This window comes from Oreochromis aureus, linkage group 12, assembly GCF_013358895.1.
Source record: "Oreochromis aureus strain Israel breed Guangdong linkage group 12, ZZ_aureus, whole genome shotgun sequence".
Taxonomy (NCBI): Eukaryota; Metazoa; Chordata; class Actinopteri; order Cichliformes; family Cichlidae; genus Oreochromis; species Oreochromis aureus.
Genome location: NC_052953.1, coordinates 5,053,077 through 5,078,239, shown reverse-complemented (window position 1 = coordinate 5,078,239; position 25,163 = coordinate 5,053,077). Strand labels below are relative to the sequence as shown.

General features: G+C 40.4%; 1 protein-coding gene and 1 non-coding gene across 2 annotated transcripts in view; one reads left to right on the top strand and one right to left on the bottom strand.

Moving 5' to 3' along the window:
• fras1 (Fraser extracellular matrix complex subunit 1) overlaps positions 1–18,977 on the bottom strand; it is a 303,563-nt gene extending 284,586 nt beyond the window's left edge. The window contains exons 1-2 of the mRNA XM_039621075.1: positions 18,437–18,977; positions 10,364–10,395 (exon numbers count right to left, since the gene is read on the bottom strand). Of these exons, the coding sequence (XP_039477009.1) occupies positions 10,364–10,395; positions 18,437–18,503 (99 nt within the window). The 5' untranslated portion in view covers positions 18,504–18,977. The remainder of the gene's footprint in view (positions 1–10,363; positions 10,396–18,436) is intronic.
• A 4,138-nt stretch (positions 18,978–23,115) lies between these two features.
• Positions 23,116–23,187, top strand: trnac-gca. Its single transcript has one exon. It is a non-coding gene; the product is annotated as a tRNA-Cys (tRNA).
• The last annotated feature ends 1,976 nt before the right edge of the window (positions 23,188–25,163 follow it).

Below are 25,163 nucleotides of genomic sequence, written 5' to 3'. Positions count from 1 at the left end.
TGAGAATAAAACTCGTGTGAGACTGGATCAGTCACAATAATACAGACTCCAGTAGAGGAGATCGTCTTCAGGGTAGTTAAAATGCAGAATGTGACACCAGGGAAATACCAACAAAGGTGATAAGTTTTCTCTTTTCTCTAAGCTATACTCAGATGTTTATAATGTGAAGACGTTTGGATTTTACAGACAATATATGAGTTGCGTGAGATGACACACATGTAAGGAGATGTGGCAGGAGTATCATCAGTCAGAGCCACGGTCAGTGTGTCAGGGAAACAATGTGTGCTGCTGTTGCTGAACATGCTGGGTCCTGCAAAGCGCTCTACAATGCCCTCATACCTGAAAATGAAAAAGTGATCGTAAGAGCTGACGTGCAACTTCACGTGATAAAGTTGGTAAAGTTTCCACCTCCAGACACGGTGTTCGTGACACCGCAGTCATCTGTCACCTGAGAGTGTGTGTGTGTGTGTGTGTGTGTGCGTGTAGCGTGACTTTGCTGCGATATACTGTTTTCTCATTTTCAGCAGTTATAGTGTGTAAAGGTTTCAAATAAATCCTTCACATTTCATTTATGTCTGAACACAAAAATGAAACGTGAGTAGGCTTTCGAAGTCAGTGCAGTTTTTTCCATCATGTATTTATTGAGTTTTAAACTTTTACAATAACACCAGCATTAAACAAACAAAACCAACGTAACAGAGCAAAAGAGACAAAACAGAGAACCCAGCTTAAGAATACAAGCAAATAAATAGAAAATCCAGATAGTTTTAATATGAGATAGAGTTAGCAATACTCAGTGCCATGTTTATATTATACCAGGGCCTGTGAGAAAATAGCAGCAATATCCAAACTGGCGTACACCATAAATGAGTCCCATATTTTATGAAACCTATTGTCCCTACTATGTAACTTGCTTGTTAGGAAGTCTAGTCACACATATACCGTCCGCTGCCGTTGAGTCTTAGATGGGGCCGTGTGCGTGCTCCAGTTCAAAAGTGAACTGACTGACATTTCTTTGCAGTCAGTCAGTCAGTGCAGTTTTGAGAAAAGTGTAAAATCATTTAGTGTTTAAGTCTTGAAACGCTGAAAGGTATTTCTTGTTTTGTCTTTCCTATAAGATACGCCTTAACTGTTTTGGGAACTGCATCAGTGCAATCAAGAGTAATAATGTTGGCTTCATCCTTTATGATCACTCATTATCATCAAGAAAACGCCAAGAAAAGTAACACTTTAGACGTCTTAAATGGAACCTATTATGCTTTTCATTATTTTCTATTATATATTTACTGTTTTCAAAAGTTTAGTTAATTTTGTGTAAATCTTATAAGTTACAATCTCATGTTTCAGACTGCTCCAAATGCTCAATTTCCTGTATTTCGTTCTCCTTTTTGGATTTGTATGATGTCACAGCAGATATTTATAATATGGTCATGTCATCTCACAAATGGCAGCTGGTCACAAAGAGGTTATGAGAGAGAGAGGAGATAAAACAGCTTTTGTCCAGAGAGAAGATGAGCTGAAGGGCTGCACCAAGACCCAGTGTAAGGTAAATAAGGGTTATTTTGAATTGTGAATCATGCAAAGCTACTCTAGTAGAGCCCAAGAATAATAAAATGGATGAAAATGATCATATCCAGTTTGCTTCAAATCAAATTGGGTTTTCCTGTAAACGGTAATCAGACTGTTGGTGACAAAGATGCCCATAAACCACTTAGGAGCCAGAAATATTGCAGCATTCATTCAGTTTAGCTTTCAGTCGATGTTTCCTCTGCTGGTTTCAGGTGACCCCACCAGCCCAGGATTTCTTAACACGCTTAGAAGAAGAAATTGCTGACTCTGACTTTCTGTCTCATGCGAGTAAAGTGAAGTCGGGTCGCTGCTGTCAGATTTTGCCCACACAGTCTCCCTGTTGACTTTGTTTTTGTCGCAGACTGTCACCTTTCAAATCGAGCTTCTTCTGCCCAACCCCTCATCCTGTTTTCACTTTCATATCTGCTTTTGGCATTTCAGTATTTTTCTGTTTTTCTGCTCTTGGCTCACTCCTGCAGCCGTGAAGTGCGCCTGGGGCGAATGTCTCATCACTCAGGGGGTGTACAGAAATGAGGTCTGATTTGATTCGATCACATGGGTGGTTTAGAGCCCTGAATGGAGAACAGCAGTGGTCCTGTGGTCACTGAGGAAATATCACTACAGCTTCTGCATTAATCCACAAAGGAGCCTTGAAGAAGGCAGTTTACCTCAACATACATATTCAGTCTAACAGCAGTCAGATCCTCTTAGTTCTTTTAATATCATATTTCACCACTGAACCCTACGGGGAACTGAGCTGGTGGTTATGAATATCCGTGATGAGGATATTACACCTCGGCACAGACGTCTCTCTCTCCTTTAAAAGAGCTTCTTGTATTTGCCTTCACTGAACTCTCGTTTTAATTCAAGTTGGAGATGAAGTTTTTCTGGCTAATTTGATTTTTTTTTTTTTTTTTTTTTTTTACAGTCAGACTCATCAAACTCGAGTTGTGAAGCGTGTCGGGCAGCAACGGCGATCAGACATACTGCTGAGATTGTTTTTCTGACGGTGACTGGAAGTCTTGTGCAAAACTATTTTCCTGAGAGATCACCTTGGAGAGCTGCATACACGTCGAAAGCTGTGATGCATTTCCACTGCGGGAAAATTATATACGGAGTTTTACTTCAGACGGGAGGCCGTGTGACAAAAAGTGATCAGTTTCAAAAGATTCAAAAGGTCCACAATGTCATCAACCACCTGACTCGCACACCCTTAAAAAGCAACATTAATGGTGTTGATCAGTCGTATGCTTTAAATGTTATTCAAACATATTTACAAAATTCTTGTTTCTGATTGGCTCGTGGGAGTCTGTTTAAACTATTCATCAGGATGCTTCAATATTTAACCATTGCTCTATATCAGTGCTCCACAATCTGTTGACTATAGCAACAGCGCAGAGTCTGCACCAGCTTTGGAGACAAAGTTAGAGAGGGAAGGCTGAGATGGGGTTAGGGAGGAGGGATAGTGGATATATTTGACAATGGATGTTGAAATGAAGATTCATGGATGTAGTGAAGGAGGGTTGGTGTGACAGAGGAGGATGCTGGGATAGGATGAGATGGTGTCAGATGACCCACTGTGGCGACCCTTGAACGGAGGAGCTGAAAGAAGTAGAAGTAGAAGAAGAAGCGACTGACTGAGATTACATCTGTTTAACAGCTATAACAGGCGTAATTTATCACTACTAAAACTAAACTGGAAACAAACAAGAACAGTCTGAGATGGGAAACCAGCACCATGGCATTTTTTTCTTATTTTGATTTGACTCGTAAAGTTATGATGTGAAGTTGTGAACACTTCCAAAAGTTCCTGAATCTAGATGTGGAACGAAAAGACAATCAAGCCGTTGAGTCTCAGTGTCCTGATTTAAATTTATACACCAATTAATTTTATAATTCATCTTTAGAGACTGATTTGTTGGTTTTTAGTCTTCTTTTGCTCTCTTCCTCCTCTTCACTGATTGCATTATATTGTGTGTAATAAAACAATTTGCTTTACATATAAACTTCACAGCTACAATTATTCTAAGTTGGGTCAAGCCCCACACTTCCTGCTGCCCATAACTTTTTGAATAATCCTGCTAACCAGCAAACACACAAACAAACAAACAGATAATCATAATCTACTTGGCAGATGTAAAAAAAAAGAAAAAAAGGAAAAAAAGATGTGGGGTGAGTGGTCATGGTTTCGGGGTCAGGCTGTGGCTGAATGGAGCGAGTTTAAACATCGCCCAATTAAAAGTGTTTATAATTGTTCCAAATGGCTTCGCTTGAAGGCAGAGTCAAACTATCAACACAATCATCACCACCTAATATAAAGAATCAGGGTATCTTAGCATTAATTAGCAGCAGATAGCACTGAGACCAAAAAGGAGAGAGATGACACAAACCTTGAGCATGTGTCTTGAACGCTGCACATTTCACCAAGCAGCTCCCTCAAAGCAATAACTGCTCTATAGTCAACCATTATTTGCTCCGGCACGTTCTTATATGAAGACATGAAAGCTATTTACAGGCTACAGCAATTCAAACAAAAGGAAGTGATGACAGTGTCAGTTTTGCACGTAAACACCAAACACGTGTCCGACTCTAAGACCCGTCTGAGGGGCTGCAGAGAAATCAGAGCAGCTCAAAGAGACAAAAGATTTGCTTTCCCAAGTGCAGAGCAGCAATATTCATTATGCTTTTATTGTTTACTATAGTGTGAACTCTCTGGATGTGCATTATCGTGTGCATAATTGGACATGTCACAAGCTCAGCTGAGGAAAGTAACCACTGGAATCCTATTGAGAGGAATAACAAAGCAGTTCTCACTAAATCTGGAGTAAAAGTCTAAATATACATGGGATGAGTTAGGACTGGAAGAAACTTCATTCTTCTAAAACACATTTAGCAGTTCACTCCAAATGACACGTTACTGTAATGTGTCATCTTTAAAATGCAGCGCTGAAGGGTGCAGGACAGGTAGAAACAGGCATTGTTAGGTCAGTCCCAGCTCTGCCTCTTTGTGAACATACAGCTCGGACCTCTGTCCTGGTAGCGCTATTCTTGAGGTGCCCTATATTTTGATTCCTTGCGGACGGGTGACTTGCAATGCCAGGAATTCAAGCCTTGAGGGGCAGGTGATATATTTGGACATGGTGCTGCATGTTGTGGAGGCCTGCTGTCCTTCACTGCAGGCTTTATACTCTTTTTCAGCAGCACGTCAGGCCCGGTGGCACACTGCACCGCTGCAATAAGTGCGAAGCATGAATCTGTCAGGACGCATGTACTACACGTTACCCACAATCCCCTCAGCTTTGTACTGTACCGCCTGAGGGTGACTGAAGAACCTGAACTCCTGCCGACAGAAGAATCTGATTGTTTAGGAACAAATGCTTTCTATTTTTCTGTCACTACATATTTCAGAGAAATTACGCTTCCTTTGCTCCACAGAAAAGTAAGAACATAAGGTAAGATCATAAATGCTACAAACCTTTCTGTTCTGGTTTGATAAAATTGGATTTTAACCATAAACTGTACATAAAAGATGGAGTCACATTGGCTGAGTTTTTTTTTTGTTTTTGATTTTTTGTTGTTGTTTTTCTTTCCTGTTACTCCTTAAAGTTGATATTAACAGATATGAACATGCATGAAAAAGAAAACTGCAGTTCATCTAACTGCCACAAGAGGCTGGCTCTGAAAGTGTCTCAATCCCCTCAAACTTAAAATGCTTAACTTTACAGCACTGGTGCCTTTAGACCACTGTCATGGAATATTACAGTTTGCTGTGTCATACAGACACCCAAAAAGCTTATACTTCAGTTTTGCTGAGTTCTAGTACTTAAACCAATGGTAAAAAAAAAAATATTCAGCATCTAAAACAACTAGTCATATATTGGAGAAAAACATCTAAAAATGTTGTTTCTAGACTGGAGATATAAGGATTTGCTGCCTTTCTTTCCTTTAAAAACAAAAATGTGTAAGTTATGTAAAGATATTGTTGGGTTTAGGACTTCTGGGCACTCAAAACAAGCAAAAGAAACAAAACACAATACATAATTTATATTAAAATCAAAAGACTAATAATAAAAAATAAAGACACTTTATTTAGAAAGGCCAGAGAGTGAAACAGAGGTGACAGTCAAAAATGTCTTCAGTTTAAAAACATTTAAATAAGTCATTTAAGTAAAGAGGCCCTTTCTCTGCTGCCAGCCATGTTCAGAAAACGCTGTAAGCATTCAGGCTGGTATGAGCTGCAAGTTTGGGATGTTCAGGATTTCCTCAGGATGATGGCACCGCTGAAGGTCTTTCTGCAGACAGTTGAGGATGCTCTGCAACCTTCAGGGCTGCAGCAGAGACACCGCTGACTTGTGATTTAGTTAGTGAAGAAATCCAAACAATGGGAAGGTTTGATCACGGGAAAACTTCTACCATGAGAATTCGACTCTTATGTGTGGGAAAATGAGAACCTTTGGCTGTAAGGCCTTTATTACCTTGAATATTAATACTGAAGAACAAGCCAGAAAAACACTATGTATTTCTACAGCAGTGCTCACAGTGGTGCCTCCTGAACACTAATTGTTATTTCACTTGCTCGTTGCTGATTTTAGTATCAGAACAATCAACACATTGGCTGCTGGACGATCAGACAGTTTGCTGCCGGCTGTCTGAGCGGTTACTTGTTCTGATTTCCCAGATGGCCGCTGTCAAAAGACAACTTTAAATCCATCTTTGATGTAAAATAGACAGACCATATTGTCCGACTCTCCCCAGCCATCTGTGTGTCCAAATGTCCTTCTCTTATAAATCAAAAAACATGCAGACATAAACTGTATATAAAAGATAGGAACATCACCAGTTAGTGAGGTCTCTGAATCTGTGGAACAGTGCATGTTCATATGTTAGCAACTTGTAAAGGACACCTTAAACCATTCCCCTTTACCTTTTTTACTCTAATGGGGACGTTAACTTACATAAAGTATACTACTGTATTCATGAATACTTGGACCCAGCAGCTGAGACCATTAATTCATTCTAAAACCTTTTATGAATAAATCACAACATCAGAGAAGTCGACCCCTGCTGGCCATTGACAAGAATGCAGGTTTAAAGAACTTCGCTTTTAGACACGAAAGCATAGTTCATCTTTCATACGCACTATCTGAACCCATGCATTACACCTACAGGAGCTGCATAGCTGTTGAGCCCCATGTCATGAAGCTCTGCAGTCACTGAGTCAGCAGAGAGTTGGCGAGTTTTACTGCCATTTAGTGCTGTGGTTCTGTGAATGCTCCCACGAATTCAGTCAAGCACCTAGCCGCGAGGTGCTTCATTTTATACCATGTGGCAATGAGACTGAAAACACCTGAATTCAAAGATTAAGAGGAGTGTCCCTTAACATTTATCCAAGTATTACTGAGATTTGTGTGAAAAAGCTTTGGTATGCAGATGCAAACGTCTAAAAATCCTTTTAGAAACCCAGTTACTTGCATACCTGTAGACCATGAAATCATGGCTCACTAAGAGGACTCCAGCAAGGGAAGACCATGTTCAGTAATCTATGTCTGCGATTCTGACTGTGGAAATCAGATAAGTTCATTTCCTGGAATCTTAGAGTTTTAATAAAGCCCTGATTCAGATTTAGCTTCCTGATAATCATTCATGTCCCTGATGATAGTTAAACTATATGATGATAACAACATGAACACATGCATACTGGATGTCAACGTCATTAGTAAATGCAGTACTTTTACTAATAATAATAATAATGATAAGTCTTCACTTTTTATTACTGAAACAGTGAGGTTTATGGCAGTTCATGTGGCTGGAAATCCACTTTTTCATGCAGTGAAGCCAACTGTGACACCTTTCCTGAAATGCTCGGGCGTAGGAAAAACATTAACTCATCTTTGACCAATCAATCCAACCACACAGCGTGAGTACAACCTTGTGTATTTGAGCAGGCCAGAGAGGGTAAATGAAACGTGTGACCACAAGTTGTAACAAAGAAAACTGCAATAAAACTGCTGTGTTTGTCAAACTTTACATGAGGGTCACAATGTCAACGACTTTAACCATGAAATCGCTAAAGCGCTGAAAATAGCTGAAGGAAGTCGCTGAGAAACATATGGGAAAACTGGCTCACTGCCCTGATATGAAATAGGTCTGTGGTTTAAAATGCCTGTCAGCTCATATTTATAATCGCGCCTTTATGTCTTTTTTAATTTAGCTGTGACGAGTGATCAGAATGATCTTTGTTCAGGCACTGACAGAGTTATTATTGGCATAAATCAAGCCGATCGCTAAACCAAATCAAATAAAAAAATTAAAGTCTGGAAAAAGAAGAAAGAGGACACCGAGGACTTGTGATTATTTTCACCACAGAACCAAACACACAGAAGGCCCTGCAGGCTTTTACCGAGACCTGCACTTTAATTCGCGCGTGTTTCTTTTGCACATTTGTTTCTATCGGCCCACCACTCCAGGTGTTGAGGGGCCGCCACTTACTTTGAACTCCAGGAGGGCCTTTTCCCAGCTGCGTTCGAACATGCTGGGACGTCCCTCCCGTCTCTCTGCCCTCTCCTTTTTTCCCTTCTGTTCCACCCTCACTCCTCCTCCCCCCTTTTCCCTCCTAAAACACTAACTGAGCCATCCCTGTCTTTACGGCCCTGCTGCTAACATTCCCCTCCTTCAAAGCGGAGGGAAAAGTAACACAGGGGACAGGATGTGTTTGTGTGCATTTACAGGATTGCAGGTATGTTACAGCTTGCTGCTCTGAGCTTTGCTGTAATTACACTGATGACACAGCAGGAAAGAAGCAGGAGCTCATCATTAGTCTACCTGGGAACCGCAACTCTACTGCTGAGACCCTTGTTTAAGGCTTTTTAAGAGAGTTTACCATTTGCTGCAAGACACAAGTGGTCTTTTTCTAAAGTGCACAGCAGCAAATTTCATCCTTTTCATTCGTTTTTCCTCAGGTTCAACTGCTAAAAGGAGAAAAAGTTATGTTAAGGCTGAATGGTTCCAAAGTGCAAGCTGTGCTAATAATGAATGACTTTAACAGGTCAGCTTTTCTTCTTTAAGAAGCCTCGGGAAGGAAAAGCATTAGAAACATCATGTAGACCCTCAGAAGTCTTCACTTAAACCTGACTGACAAATTTCTTTAAAGACTCGCGGCTCTTTCAGGCAAGGTTAAAGTTGTGTAACTCACAGGAAAAAAACAAATCAGGGTTTTTATTAAATATATAAAGTCTTCAAAGAAAAGTGTATTCTGATGAGGCAAAGCGTTGTGACCACCCCTGCCTCAGGTGCTGGTCGTCTGTTGAGTGATTCCTGTTTTAATGGTTTGGCCCTTGTTGGTTAAAGCAGCCTGTTACACCTGCCCAGTTAAAACCTGTTTTAGCTAAATGTGTGTATTTTCACTGTGCACCTTTCATGATATTTTTTTTATGCAAGAGCCATACCGATAAAAAATAAACTTTATTTTTCATGATTCTGACTGAAATATGCTTTAAAAACTGCAAAGTATTTCCACTTTATGTTTGTCTTAATCCTTTTTAACATGAAATATGGTGTGGAAGCCCAAGAACAAACCTGCAAAGAACCCTGATCTTAACCGACACGAGCACTAACTTGCCAAACCAGAAGCAACTCCTGCAGCTCAGCAACTTGACAAAGGTTTGCAGTTATCTGGAATTAACCAGACTAAATCTCTGTCTATCATATTGGGGTGAGAGCCACAGCTTCCATTCCAAGTGCTTACTGGGACTGCTCATGGGATTACACAAATGCACATTACAGCTATGGTTATTTAACAAACATCATACACTTACTTACATCTATACTATGATAATGAGCAGATACCTCTGCCACCACACAGGTAAAACAACCTCTTTGTTAGTAAAGCAACACGATTGGCCCATATGTTCCCGGATTTAGTTGTTGACTGGCTCTTTGGAGTCTATTAGATTTACTGCCATGATTTTCTCTTACAAAACTCATCACCCAACATCACCCACTTTTCCCACTGCGTCTCAGTGGGAAGAACTCATCAATACCGGGTCCCAGAATCAAGCAGACAGACTGAATCCAGAAGAGTGCACCCGTGTGGTGTAAGGGGAAAAGTTAATAAGCTGGTCTGAGTTTATAATCATATAAATTACATCTGTGGGCAACCCCCGGCTGCCTGCACCGAGGAACAAAACCACTTCTCATCTGCCGATGCCTCTAGCCAAACACGACAACTTTAAACATTAAAATAACTCTCAAGCAAAGATATGAGTAACCAGCAGCCGGGTTTAAAGAATATAAAACAGAAGCACACCTCAGAGCGAAGCGCTGGATGTTAGCCAATACCCAGCAGAACCACAGGAGCAAAGCTCATCATAAACTTCTTTTAAACTTTTTTTTTAGAACAGCCTAACCTTCAATTGGCAGCACAGCAGGAGACAGCAGCTCATCTTTGCTAGTGACCCTGCATCACGCTCTTTCATCGCCATTATCAAACACAAAGTCAGGATCTTCTATGCATTATTGATGAGACACATCTTCTTAGCTACTTCTCAAACAACAGAGGATGCGCAGCAATTCCTACCGATAATACATCGTACCGCCTATCCCCGAATACACACACACACACAGGTAAGAGCTTCAACCGTCAGTCACACCAACCTGCTCAAGTCTCCAGTGAATAATGCACGAGCAAAGAGCCATTAAGCCTTTAAACACACCAAATTCTGTGAACAGTAGGGACGGAGATTTAAAGCAGTGCTAGGCAAAAGGTAGGAGAGTACAAAGGAGTTGGTGCACCTACCGCATGCAGCGATCCCTCATAGACACAAGCTCCTGGGGTGGCATAGAAGGAAGAGAGGGAGAGATACAGAAAAAAACACACCATTAGTATCAAAGTTCAGTCTGAATCATACCTGTGAGATGATCCTGCAGATGGTTAAACAGCAAACGAGCTGCATGAAGGACAATCAATCAGTTCCCCTGTTAAGATGTAGGTTTATAAAGTTCTTAGTGTGATGACAAGCTCTGAGAGAGATCAGGACATGTCTGCAACACAAGACTCGAGCCCAGTGGGATAATAATACAAAAACAAGCTTATAAATATTAAAGTTTCATGTTTGTAATTGACTAACATACAGTTTTAATAAGTTCTGACTTTTGACCAAACAGTTACACAGCAATGCACCACTTTGCTGTAGTTATGCTATGCTTATAAAAAGGTTTAGAAATATGCAAACAGAGCTGGGATTTATTGAACCCCTAATAACTATGATACAGTGCAGAAATGAGCGGGGGTAGCTGAGGCTGACAGGTTGGGTTCCTATTACACTGTAATCAGGTAATCAATGTTATTCACCTGCCCTGTGGTTTGATACTTATGGCTAATCAGCATATTTAAAGACAAAATCTCATCTGTGGATCGCCAAGCAGCCGTATCAGAGACCACACTAGTATTTTATTCATTAACGTTCTAGTTTTTAAAAAATCTATTTCACTGAATATTATGAACAGAACAATGAAATGACTGGTATAATGACTGTTATTTTCACATTTTATACATCTATTATGTTATTAGACCAGCTGGGTCGCTTAAAATTTCCCACCAAAAATGAAAATGTTATAATTCCCTAAAGCAGGGGTGTAAAACTCATTTTATTTCATGGGCCACATGCAGCTCAATTTAATCTGAAATGGGCCAGACCAGTGAAACGCTCCTTTCTGTCACTGTAAAGAAGCAAAACTACACATTTAAAATTCTTGAGATATCTTAATATAAGAAAAAGAAGTTTCAGTTTTTCTACATGATGAAGAAATGTTGTAGTAAATACAAAAGAGGAAATAGTTGTTGTTTTTTGGACCAAAGACAAGAATTTTTCTGTCATTTAATTATTTATCTGTTACTTAATTACTTTGGTGAACGGCAGCGGAAGAAGTCTGAATGGTGTAAAACTTATTAAAACACAGTTAAAAATCCAAAATCTATCCTCTCCACGTATTCCAAAGCTATCCAATGGGCCAGATTAGTCTTTGCCAGGCCATTTCTGGACCCCAGGCCTTATGTCTGACAACCCTGCCTTAAAGCAACCAAAAGTGGCATTTGGCCTTCTTCATATCTCACACCAGAATACAGACAGACTTAAAAAATAAACCATGAAGTCTTTGCACTAATAAAATCAAGGCCATCGTCTGACTTCTTGGAATAAAATGAAGATTATGAATGATGTGTCAAATGTTTTTAAATGGCACGTGGAAACAGCAGGTATGTGTAAGTTTAATATTTCTGGTCGAGGTCGGTCTGTGAGTAAGTGAGAGAAATGTGAGAAATGTCCAGTCTATGACAGAAAACAATCCTTGAGACTAAACAAGACTGGAAAGACTAGAAATTGCTTGAAAACTGGAACCTGACTAGAGGAACCAGGGGAGTGTTTACACTGGGTAGAGTAATTAACTGATTGGACACGGGTCCAGAACTACGACATTGTGTGAAAACAGCTGAGTATCTAAAGGACCTCTATTCATCTACACTGCTTTTATCTGCAGTACCTTTACACCAGCTATAACCCTTCTCACTTTGATCGTGCTGCAAGCCAATCAGAATCCAGTAATGCACCTTCTTTGCTTTTTTCTGTCTCATTAAACTAAGCGTTTACCGACATTTGTATTCAGTGTACAGCTGGAAACAGCTGCCGTTAAAAAATTCCTTTAATAAATGTGAAACATGCAACCTTTAGACTGAAACTGCAGGGTGCCACTGATTGTCTTTGCTCAGTCTGAGAGCTAAATGTTTAACAAAAACACAAACAGACAGATGGACAGACAGCACGCACCTCGGCCCAGCCAGGGCTCCGAGCCTCACGGCACCAGACCTGGGAAATCTAAGCTGCCTCAGGGGAAAGTACAGCAAGAGGTAAACATTTACCATAATGGTCGAGATGGGAAAACAAGAATACAGTTACAGTTATGCTCTCATAAAAGATGCCCGAGAGCGAGTGTGTTTATGCTGTTGTGCCATGCTATAGTCTCTTTATCTCACTGTATGGGAGAAAGAGTGCTGTGTAAAATATAATCTGGCTGTTTAATCAGTTCGGAGAAGACACAGTGGAGAGGTTTACTTTTCAGTTCTGCCTGCTAAAGAAAAATCCAATTAACAGTTCAGATTGTAAACAATTACACTCTTTGAATCTCAGGCATTAATTAACACATTAAATGTTGGCGTCTTTGAGAGAGAGTGTCATTTTATCTGAGCATGGGTTTGATATCATCTAGTTTGCAGGTTTTATAAAAGATGGGTTCTATTCATATCAACTGCAAGCGGAGATTTCTGGCACAACTTTCCCTGCTCCCAACGTAAATGGAAATCCTTATTTTTGGTCTCACTCGTGTTTTAAACATACGGCCTTTCAGATTATTGTTAAAATCATCTATGATGGGAACAAAAGTTTGCTCTTTGACTGATTTTTAATGAATTTTATTTACACAACAAGCGTCTCATGGCCCTTTATATTTTAGAGGGAAAATTCCACAGATCAGGTCCTCTATGAAAGAATTGGGAATAACATGGCCACGCCCACCTGACCAGCACACGTGAGGTAGATGGAAAATTAGGATTCAAATACAAATAAGCACACTTCATACATCAGCTGCTGTTTTTCACATTTCAACTAACAAACTCTATTTGATAAACTAGGGATTTTGTTGGAAATGACAATACAGTTTTGTTGCTTTTATTTTGAAGGCAGCTTCAGTGTAAATGCGTTGCAACCAAGGTTTACAAGGGTTTTGAGTTTGCTAGCCTTGAAAGATGTCAGCTCATACTAAAAAAAGACATTTCAATTGAGAAAAAAGGAAACTGACTGTTGCTGAGCAGGAACAGACATCTGAACCTTTGCTGCAAAATGAACAGGAACTTTTTACTGAGTGACGGAGCAGTCGACACTAGCTTTGTGATTAAACACAGAATTACAAAAAAAATAAGCTGTTCTCCGATGGAGAGCTCATCAAAGAGTCCTTGGTGTACTGCTATTAATTAATGCACTTGTTCAAGCCCACTGAGAAAAAAAGAGGCAGTCGAAAATGTGCCCCCTTCCAGGTGAACCCGAACAAGACTGATCAAGGACATTCGGTTGAAAACAAAGCGGACGAGTTTAACTTTTTCTCCTCAGTTACTCATCTTTATTCCTAGACTACAGAAAGAGTTTGAGATTATGGAGCAGCTGGCAGCAATGCGATGAATGAATGAAACTACAACAGAGGCTGAAATGGGACAAACTGACAGATGTTACAACCGAAGGCTGTCCAAATCTGGCAGGGAAAACATTTCTGACTTTTCAAGGCAAAAGAAAAAGTGAGTGAGATGACATCTGAACTGAAATGAGTGTTTTTGCATTATGTTATACATCAGGAGGTGTAGTGTGAGTCAGTGCTAAGAATGAACCATCACAGACAGCTTGATTCGCCACTGACAGAGCACTTCAAGTCAGCGTCACCGCTGGATTTTTTCCTCCTCTTTCAAAGAGGAAAACATTCCACAGACAAGGAGACATGGATCTCCCTTTATATGTAAACAAACATTTTCAGTGATGAAGTTTAACAAATCCAGATAGAGATCCTCTCTCAGTGACGATCAACTGTCTGTTATCATCAAATGTTGAACCTGACTTTAATACACATTCAAGCCTAAAACAGACTAGATTTCTCTCGCCAGGTCGGGTTAGAGAAGCAAAAGACAAGCTGAAAAACTGCAGGTGCAATCAAACTACAAGCAGCACTCTGTATAAAGTTAAAAGTCTTTGAAATTTTGTCAAAATGTGCGCATTTTGTTCACAACTATTTTTGTGAAAGTTGTTTAAGTAGTGATAAATCATTGGTGCTTTACCTATACCTGTTTCATATTTCCATTACATAATTTAAAATCATCTCTTACAAGTTATAAAGAGAGCTTACTGGTCTGGTCCCCTACAACAGTTAAAGTTTCTCATGTGGCCCCTTGGGGAAATTAATTGCCCACCCCTGGATCAGCTTATCTTCTATCAGGATAATTGGAAATGGTGGTAAGGAAGAACTCCCTTTTAAGCAGTCATCTTTCGTGACATATTGAGGGATGAGGGCAAAGTGAAAACAGAAAAGATGAAAATATGGGAAAGAGCGGGCACAAGTTGGTAACATGCAACAGCGGGATATAAACCCATCAGAGAGAAGTGCTCAGTGCATCATGGGAAGTCCCCCAACAGTCTGAGCCTACAGCAGCATAACTAAGGGGTGGTTCAATGTCACATCATCGTTTTTATCTGAAACGAAAGCTTGAAATTTAATCTTAAAAGTAGAGACGGTGTCTGTCTGCCGAATCCAAACTGGGAGCTCCATGAAATCGGAGCCTGACAGCTGAAGGCTCTGCCTCCCATTCTACTACCACAGCACAGCAGTGGTGTCTCCCTCACTACTGAGGTACATAAAACAAAACACTGTAACACCTTCTGTTAATTCTGGGTTTAATAGGGAGCCAATAAATACAATCTAATATGAGAGAAATATGAACTTCATTTATGGTCCCTGAACTTTTACTGCAGCATTTTTGATCAGCTGAAGGCTTTTTTCACTGAGCTGTTAATAAAGAACTACAAAAGTCCATCCTAGAAATAACATATCCACGAAGCGGCATTTCAGCTTCTCTCTGACACAGGATGTTTCTCATTTCTGCAGTATTACATGGATGAAAGAATGTGTCTGTAAAAGACAAGATGAAGTGCAAGTTAAAGGATATATCCTGGACAAAAAATGACTCCAATCACTGTAGTGATGGAGGCTGAGGGAAAGCCTTCTAGAAAGGAAAGTATTGATTTATGATACTTGCACATTTCAGCATGATAGTCTCATAAATGAGTGCAACCTTTATTACCTTTTTAAACTCAGTAACACCAAGAAAAGATGCCGCATGACGGCTAAATGATGGTAAAAAAGGTCTATAATCTGTGTTAACCACAGACCTTATTTCAGGAATTTAAGTAAAACTTTTTAAAACATATTACCTTTCTAGCAATAAATAAAATCTGGTTAGTCTCACTGCTGCACCTCAGCGTCAGGTTCAGCTTTTATAGGCCACATATCAGGTACGTAATGAAATGAGGGCAGCTCATGAACTTGGCCCACATCTGACCCACACAAGACATTTGCCAGTGTCATAACTGAGGTGTGAGAGCAACAGGAAGTCTGGATTAAGCACAAATGTGTCTGCAGAGACCAACAAAACCCAAAACATTTATTGTCTTCATCATCATCGGGTTCTAAAACTGCTTGAAACGGCAACAATGCCTCTATCCTTGTTTGGACTTTCATTCCTCCCTCAAATTTGACACTAGCTGTGTCGTAATTTGATGGAAGAAAGAACTTTGTTCGGTAAAAGATAATGGAGGATTATGGAAATCTGAAATAGGAAATGTTGCTCATATTTAGATTTCATTGTTCTGTTCTTTGTGAACAGGATCTTAAGGTATTAAACGGTGTTTGCTGGCAGTGAAGCCTTAAATGTCTGATCAGCTCAGGACAATCATGGCCTAAATACGTGTAGACTTTGACAGTACAGGCTGAAAATAAGATTACTAAAATAAAACAAGAACTAGATTTGGACACGTTTTACCACAGTTTCATATTTTCCTTTGATATCACATTTTGACACAGTTCATCATCACCTCTGAAAGAAACGTGCCAGAAAATGAAATGATCAGCTCATCTTTTCGCTACAATAACCCAGAAATGTTTCATTTCTCTGTCCGAGCACCTCACAGTCAGCACTTTCCCATCAAACACAAACATTTCTGCTTCAATTACACATCATTAAATCAGAAATTATTTGCTTATGAGACTACCACCTACCACTATAAAACCTCGGCTAAATTTAGTGGTACGAGTCGTGTTTTTGCAGTTCTTTAAGAGATAATATTTGAAACAGAAGGTTGGATATGCTTTATGTTGAAATTTAATCATTCGTACTATTGTCCTAATCATTTAACTCCTATCATTAACCCAAACTTAAGCCTGCAAACCACCAAATCAATGTTTTATCAGATGAAAGTGCAGTCAAACTTCAAAGTGTTTAATTTACATAGACCCTGAGCTGGAAGGCTTGCATATTCAACAATAACTGCCTGGATGAGTGCGACTCTAATCTGATTCGGTTGCAGATAATAATTCTGCAGATGCTCAGAGCCACACTCAAAGCTCTACGAAGGAATCCTAATTGAAAAGCACTAATCTCATCATGACTCCAAACATTTGTCCAGAAAACTCCGTTCTCAGCTCGGCTTTCAGTCCATCCTGCATCCTGTCGATCACATTTGAACATTTATAACCGTTTTGCTCTGCTCGCCGATGCCAGCATGCTCTCTTTTAAGCGCGGAAAGAAGCGAAGGGGTACCTTGCTTCATTAAAGTTTGAATTTGACTGAAGCAAGTCCTGCCAAGCAGAATGAACGCATGCCAAGAATAAGAGAGAGGATGCTAATGACTTTGGTAGGCATATGGTGCTGCTGCTGCTGCTGCTGCTGTTACATGCAGGCAGAGGACGTTTTCACCTGCCAGATACTAGGCTACAACATTAACCATGCCTCTGTCTGACAGGAGGATTACAGAGAAACTATGAATGGGTCAGTTAAGCAGCAGCACTTGCACAGACCTGCTTTAGATTCTGCTCTTGACAGTCTTGTGCATTATAACTCCTCTAATGGGAATATCGTAGCTGTGCATGGGCAGCTATTTTAGATCTGATGCAGAGTTATGAATATTTATATAACACAGAGGCTGTGAGAAGGACTGGATTTAAAAAAAAAAAAAAAAAAGGTGTTTAGATATGAATATGAAAAACTACAACACATTCATGTGTTGCTTTTTAATTCAGATTCCTTTGCAGTCTGTTGAATGTGACTCTGGGCACCTGCAGAATTATTATCCAAACAGGAGATTATAATCAAACTCCTAAAGGTTATTTTGCTTAACTATGCCCGCCTAAAATCTGAAGTTTAAGGGTGAATTTAAGTCTTGTCCTTTCTTTGAGTTGCACTTTCTCAAACTGACTTTGAAGTTTGAGTTAAAGACAGAGATTTTGTAATTACTGTTAAGGTTATATGAGGTTACTGTATGTCTGTGTTTCAGTTAAGAGTATTTGTGCTACTTTCTCTACATTTAAAGTCTGAAATTCTGTTAAATAACTTCTGCAGCTCAGTTAAAACTGATTTTTTTTTGTCTTTTCAGCTTTAACTCGCCTAACAAATGCTTTTAGTTACTGAAACATAATCAAAGAGCACGTTTTAGTGAATATTCGAGCTGCTCTCCCTGAATCATAGACATTTCCAGCTCCACTCAGAGAGCATTATTGACTGCACAGCTCATCCCAGATGGAGTGTGCTCATTCAGAAATCCTATAAAACGAGTGTTTGTGTCATATGAAAGAGCTCACTTTAAATTCACCAGCTGACTTTTCTCTTCTGGGAAAATCTGTCAGCCCTGAAGTTGGGATGGGAACTCTCATCCTTGGGTAACAACAACCTGCTCTGGCTCACGGTCCTCCACCTGGGATTGTGGGTCCTGAGCAATTATAGCCTAAATTGCATTCATTTTAAGCTGAAAGTGTTCCTAATGGAAAAGGTGATCGATCGCTCTGCCCGCAACTTTCACTCCTCTACAAGATTTCTCTGCGCATACTGGAAGAGTTCTTCTCTCTGTGCTGGACAAAGTAGCTAATGTTGAACTAAATCCGATCCAATTTAGAGTCGGTGGATCTCATACAAGCCTGCATGGTGGTCCCTAATAACCCCTGACCTGGCTACGTAACAAGAAGGACAAGAGGACAAGTGGCTTGGTGAAAAGAGACTAGAAATACCAACCGTGAATCCCACGGGGGACGGTGAGGATCCCAGCCAGAGCGCCAACAAATATCCACCATCCACACATGATCGTACCAAAAAAGAGGATTTAATCCAAATCCAGTCAGAAGGAGAAAACGGGATGTGTGTGTTTGTCTTCGAGTGTATCTATCTTAAATGAAAGCGGGTCTCTCTGTGCATTATTGGTGCTTTGAACACAAACAGAAAAGATCCGGGAGTCTTGAGAAGGAGCGGGGAGAAGGAGCGCACCGGGTCCGACTCCTGAGCGCTGCGCGCCGGACTGGAATGCGGCGCAATGCCGAAACCTGGAGAAGTGGGTTATCCACCTCCTTCCTGTTCGCGTGCTCAGAGCTCTACCGGCTGGAAACAAAACTCTGTCAAGAAAAAAGAGTCACCGACAGCAAGTTGTCCCCTCTCTCCAGCTGCAGCAGCAGAAGCCGGGACGCTTTTAAAAGCCGAGGCGCATGACGACGACTGGCGGCCGGAGTTTGTGCGCTCCTGCAGCGAACCTCGCGCGTGTTTGAAGTCACTTCTTGCGGTTGACCGGTCTACTTGTCCTCCCGGAGCCCACCCCACTCCCTCTCCTCCTTCTTTTTCTTCTTGTTCGTCCTCTCCCCCTCTCTCAAAGAGGACGTCCCACCTCTCCACCCCCCGCCTCCTCCACCTCCGCTTCCACCACCCACCTCGCAGATATAATCTCACATGATGGGGACTCTGCTCCCTGGGGATTAAAACATGAGGGAGAGAATTAGTTTTCTGGAGGGGAATTTGGTGATCTAGGATCAGCTGAGGGATTCATCCTTTTAATCCCATTTTCAGCTGGAAATCTGACGTTTACAGAGAATAAAAATAAATACATTAAAGAAAAGTGGAGCTGTAGGCTATCTGAACTCACTTTTACACCTCTGGGGTCATTATAAATCCCCGGCGCCAATACTCTTTTATGGGAACTCGTGTTTGGAGTGATCTTAAAATAGTTTCTGTTTTGATGCCCTAAGTTTTCTCAGTCTCGAATAATCTTCCATGAATAGCCTCATTATGCTCCTATCCTATTACGAGCGTTAAATCTAAAAACCTCGCGGGTTTATAGATGCTGAACTCTGTGTTACCTTTAAATGACTTGAGATTATTGAAATTAAAAGGCAGTGATTTTTAAACCAGGGGTCAGGATCCTCCAAGGGAATTTCTTGGACTCTCAAGATAATTACCAGTAAGGAGATATTGAATTCTCAGCGTTATTCCTTTAATCTAATTCCTGACAGCAATATTTGTAGTCCACGTTTGTCATTGTTAGGTCCACGTTACATTGGCCAAATGTCAGGTGTGTTATAGCATTTGGTCCACATGAAAAAAAACTTCCTATAACCGATGTAAAGACGTGTGGTCCACATCTGGCAACGCCAAAAGTGCCATAAGTAGCCCAAACGAGGCCCAGATTAGGGTCTGATGTGTCTGTGTATGTGCTGTAATTCTAAACAGTTTGACTTCAGATATCATTAAATGATTTCATTGTAAAAAATCTGAGAGCTGAGAGACACTGTCATCTTGAAATTCAATATCCAGCACCCTGAGACTGTACAATAAGTGGAAGGGAGAAGGCTGAGGACTAGTGAGTGTTAAAACCACTATCCAGGATGAAACAATAAAGATCCATGAGTACATCACGAAGATGGCCACGGCTGATGCTGACTACCTCAGGCAGCAGAAACCTGAGACAGAAGAGAACCAAGGAGAGGAACCATCATGGAAGAACAGGCCCCTGCACAGTATGTACCAGTGGCAGATGGAAGGAGTGGTTGATATCCAGAAATCCAACCAGTGGCTGGACAAAGCTGGACTGAAAGACACATCATGGCAGCACAGGAACAAGCTTTGAGCACAAAGATTCATAGAGGCTGGGGTCTACCACACCAGGCAAGACCCCAGGTGCAGACTGTGTGAAGATGCCCCTGAGACAATCCAGCACATAACAGCAGGGTGCAAGATACTTGCAGGCAGGGCATACATGGAACGCCATAACCAAGTGGCCGGCATAGTGTACAGGAACATCTGTGCTGAGTATGGCCTGAAAGTCCCGAGGTCAAAATGGGAGACACCCCCAAGGGTGGTGGAGAATGACCGAGCTAAGATCCTGTGGGACTTTCAGATACAGACAGACAAACTGTTGATGGCTAACCAACCGGATATAGTGGTGGTAGACAAAGAGGAAGACAGCCATAGTGATAGATGTAGCGATACCAAATGACAGAAACATCAGGAAGAAGGAACACGAGAAGCTGAAGAAGTACCAAGGGCTCAGGGAAGCGCTTGAGAAGATGTGGAGGGTGAAGATAACGGTGGTCCCCGTGGTAATCGGAGCACTAGGTGCGGTGACTCCCAAGCTAGGCGAGTGGCTCCAGCAGATCCCGGAAACAACATCGGAGATCTCTGTCCAGAAGAGCGCAGTCCTGGGAACAGCTAAGATACTGCGCAGGACCCTCAAGCTCCCAGGCTTCTGGTAGAGGACCCGAGCTTGCCCTGCAGGGCAAGTGTTTGCAAATCATTGCTAATTGAGCAATTCATGTAAGTGTCATTAATTTGTGTAATTAAAATAAAAAGTAAAAAACTCAATTATAATTATATATTGGTTTTGTGTGGTATTTACTACCACACAACTACCAACCTGTCTCCTGTCTAGGGTGTACAGGTACCTTAGGACAGCTCCACCCATAAATGATGGGTTATAAGACTTTAATAATAAAGGTTTTATTACTGAGCATAATTCCAGGTTACTGACATTTAGTCAAAGCCCCTGGTGTCTCACATTCAAGCAGAAGGTTTCCTTTAGTGTTGCTCAGTAAAGTATGCGTGACCACAATACTGAGACTCTCCTACTTTGTCATAAATTAACCCAAACCTGACTGAGTAGTTTTGGTCACAACTTTGTGTCCAGGTTCACAGTCTTGTGATTTGGCCACCATCACATCACACCACCGTCAGTAACAACTCTATAATGGACACTGTTTAAAGCATTACACAGTATTTATTAATCATCAGTGGCAACTTTACAAGAACCATCCAGATAATGTTATACAAATCAAACCAATTAGTAAATATTGCTTTCAATTTCATGTTTTAATAACAGTAAATGACTGATAATTAAAGTTAAGTAACTGTATTTTTACCTTATGGAAATGCTTTTCTGAGGCCTTTATATATTTACGATTTTGCTGAAATCCTGGCAGAAGCTTAAGAGATTCCCTTTAATACTATCCGTTTTATATTGAAACTGAATATTTTGGGAAAACTGATCAACTATCGACTTGCTAATTAAGTTTTTTCAGTGACTTTATAAGTCAGGAACATAAATTACTACTAACAATCTCCTTTAATTATTTAAATATTGTCTCATGTGAACCTTTTATTATGTCTTTTTATTTTGTTTTCCTCTAATTTAAAATTTAAACATTTAAATTAGAGGAAAATTTCAAACAACAAATCGTGTTTACCTTGATCCTGGTGGTATGGAGGACAAAACAGGCCAAAATAAAAAACAGAGAAAGACATTTTTAGATTTAAACAAAACAAAATAATTTTAAAAAAGATTAAAAATGTCTTGATGCATGCTTAATAATCCAAGGAAGAAAATCCCAGAAAGTTGTTTCTCTTCATCTGGACGTTTCATTTTCGGTGGGTGACTTCTTCGATCCAACAGACTGAAGAACTCACTTGAATTAGTGATGAAGGTCAGTTTTATTTTCTTCAGTGATTTTGCCCATTTTATCTATTTCTTTATTTTCTAGTTTTATTAATTTATTTGGGCAGTCTTGGTCTTCCATATAGCGATATGTACTTACTTTGTTTTTGTTTTTTTCAGGGAACATGATAATTTCCTTTACCTTTGTATCTCCAGTTGTGTCACTATCTTACAGGAAGTTGGCAAAGTTTTATTTTTCAGTGACAATTTATTTAGTGCTTCATTTTTCCCCCCCAGTTTGCTTTTATTTCATCCACAGTATCTTGCTGATCTACCTGGGAGATGTTTTTCCCCTCTTTTTTTCCCCTCTACAATAACTAACTATTGTATGTCTGCAGCTTGTTTTTCAGTGTAATGTTTAATCAGCAGGAGCGCAGCACTGAGATTCCTCAGGGTCACATGGCAGTAACCTGATCTCCACTCAGTCCTTTTGTCCTCTGCCAGAAACAGGGATCAGAATCGGTTTTGCCTTTGAACAAGCTTTCTTTTCTGCTGCTGTCTGCACTCTTCAACTATTTATAACCAGCTCCCCGTCTGCAGTGACAAAGGAGAAGATTAAAAAATATATAAATATATATACCAGGGTAAACTCTGACCTCCAACACAACCAAAAATATCTATATCATTTTGACATGTCATGAGGGTTCTGCTGAGATTATACCTGACCTCCTATTAAAGTCAGGCTTGGAATGGAGGTCTTATAAATCTCCAGTTATGACTATAGAGACATCATCGCTGGCCATAACCACACAGCAGACTCTTCGTGATGTGTGTGACTAAAGGGTATGTTGACAGAAATTGTATCTTAAATATGTTTCTGAAATCCCATTGGTGTTGGGATTGGTAGATAAGGTGAAAGGCAGAACAGGACACGACCTTAGCGGTCATGATGCCAAACTAGTGCCTTACAGTGAGTAGATGTACTTACTTGGTAGATTAGAGTGGGGGTGTAGCTCAGGGGTAGAGCATTTGACTGCAGATCAAGAGGTCTCTGGTTCAAATCCAGATGCCCCCTGCTTTATGGGTAACCTAAACACTTTTCTTCACCCTTGCGCTGACACATTCTCATTCATGAACCTTCTAGAAGTTTAAAGGAAGTCAAAGACGTCAGTCCCCCAGGTCCTCCGAGTTTACATTCAGTCTTCCAACTTCCCTTTTTGATAAATCTTATATTTATAGCTGAAGCTGGACACAGAGACTAAACCTAAAGCACCCCGTAGTTATGCAGATTTAGGCTCAAGCTCCTGGAGAAATTCATTTCTTTCCAAGCACCCATTCATTTACATTACACCGTGTTTCTAATTAACTTCTGTCTTCTCTACTGCAGTTTGTTTTATCTTCTTTGTTCATGGTCCTGTCTTCTCTTTCCACTCATCTACAGCTGTTTACACCCTTCCCAGCGGCTGCACTTCCCCGTGTCTGGAGGTCTCTTTAACTAGAATTTTCTCTCTAATAAAGTGGAGTCTTTAGAATGTGAAATAAAGTGCCTTGAGACAAATGTTGTTGCAAACCGACAGTATATTTTAAATAAAGCAAATTGAACATAAGGGAGATTTTGGACTGGCCTGTTAGACTATACTCTCCACCACTAGATAAAAGAACATCTTCTCTCCATTAAATTTCCAGAGACAAGATGGACTGAAGCTGTTCTGAAGCTCAGTATGATCTCCCACCAAAAAATAGTTAACTGGAAATAAGCCGCAAATCCTCCAACGGCCCACTGGAGGAGTTAACAAGCTAATGCTGCTGGTATTTCTGCAGAACAGAAAGAGCAAGAGCAGTTGCAGTTTTCTTCAGTTTTTGAGACATTTTAGTTTAATTGTTGATGTGAAATCTTGTCCCCAAGAAGAACCCTTTCATATCGGCGAGAGCAACAAAGGAAGTAAACATCTTCCATGACAGAGATGCCAAAGATGTCATTTGAAAAGGAAACACTGAAAAAACAACAACAGCCAGGTCAGTATGAAAAACCACGGTTTACAGACAGACACACCTGTGAGAGTCAAGCTGGCACCACAGCAGCGTTACTGCATGTCAACAAGAAGCTCATTAAAGGTGGTTTCATCACTTTTACTGTTTCCACAGTTTTTCATTGCTTCTTTCTATAGTCTGTTTCTTTTCCTCCTCACCACCAAATCCTATTAAATTAGTTGCAGCAGCAGCAGCAGCCTGATTCCCCCACAGGGACCAATAAAAATTCAAACTTATCTCAATCTCACTCTGAATGTCAACCTGCACAGCATCACAGGATTAATGTCTAATAGGCCGCGCTAATTCAACGCACAGCTTGAAAGGATGACTCTACTCTTGCTGTGGTTTGGGGCATAAAAGACATGGGATACTTTCCCAAAGACATGCTAACATCTAAAGATGTGTTGAGCCACAGAAATAATGTGCTGGGAGGGCTGAGAGTGCAAATCTTAGATTTTAAATGGAGTTACTAAAACACTGTTTTCACTTTAAGCTTCAACTCACAGGTTTAACTTCAGGGTTATTTATTCATTCACAAACTTGAATTAATAAAGAAAATATTCAATACAGAGAAACTACAGCTGGAGGAGCTTAAACTGATGGATGAAAATTTATGGAAAATTGACCCCAATTTGCAATTTTCTGGGAGTTAAGGCAAAAAAAAAGGCTTCATTTTTACCTGTGAATACATCCGAAGTATCCACAATACACACACATAAGCTAATGCAAGATTATACACGGTGTGCGAGTACATGTCTACTATTAAAATCTGTGAACATTTTTTACTTCACTACTTTTTATATATTAGTGGCCTCATGTAAGAAAATCTAATTTCTCCCTCAGTGTCAGTGTGGCTTTATTTCCTGGAATGAGCTTCAACAGGTTGGAGGAAGACTTCAGTTTAATCCTGCAGAAGTCTGGAGTGCAAGCTATGTAAACACTGCCCCCTGCTGTTCAGGTGGCAGGATTACACGTGATTTTAATACCAGCTTCTAAATGGACCTCTTTGGATGACCCGGG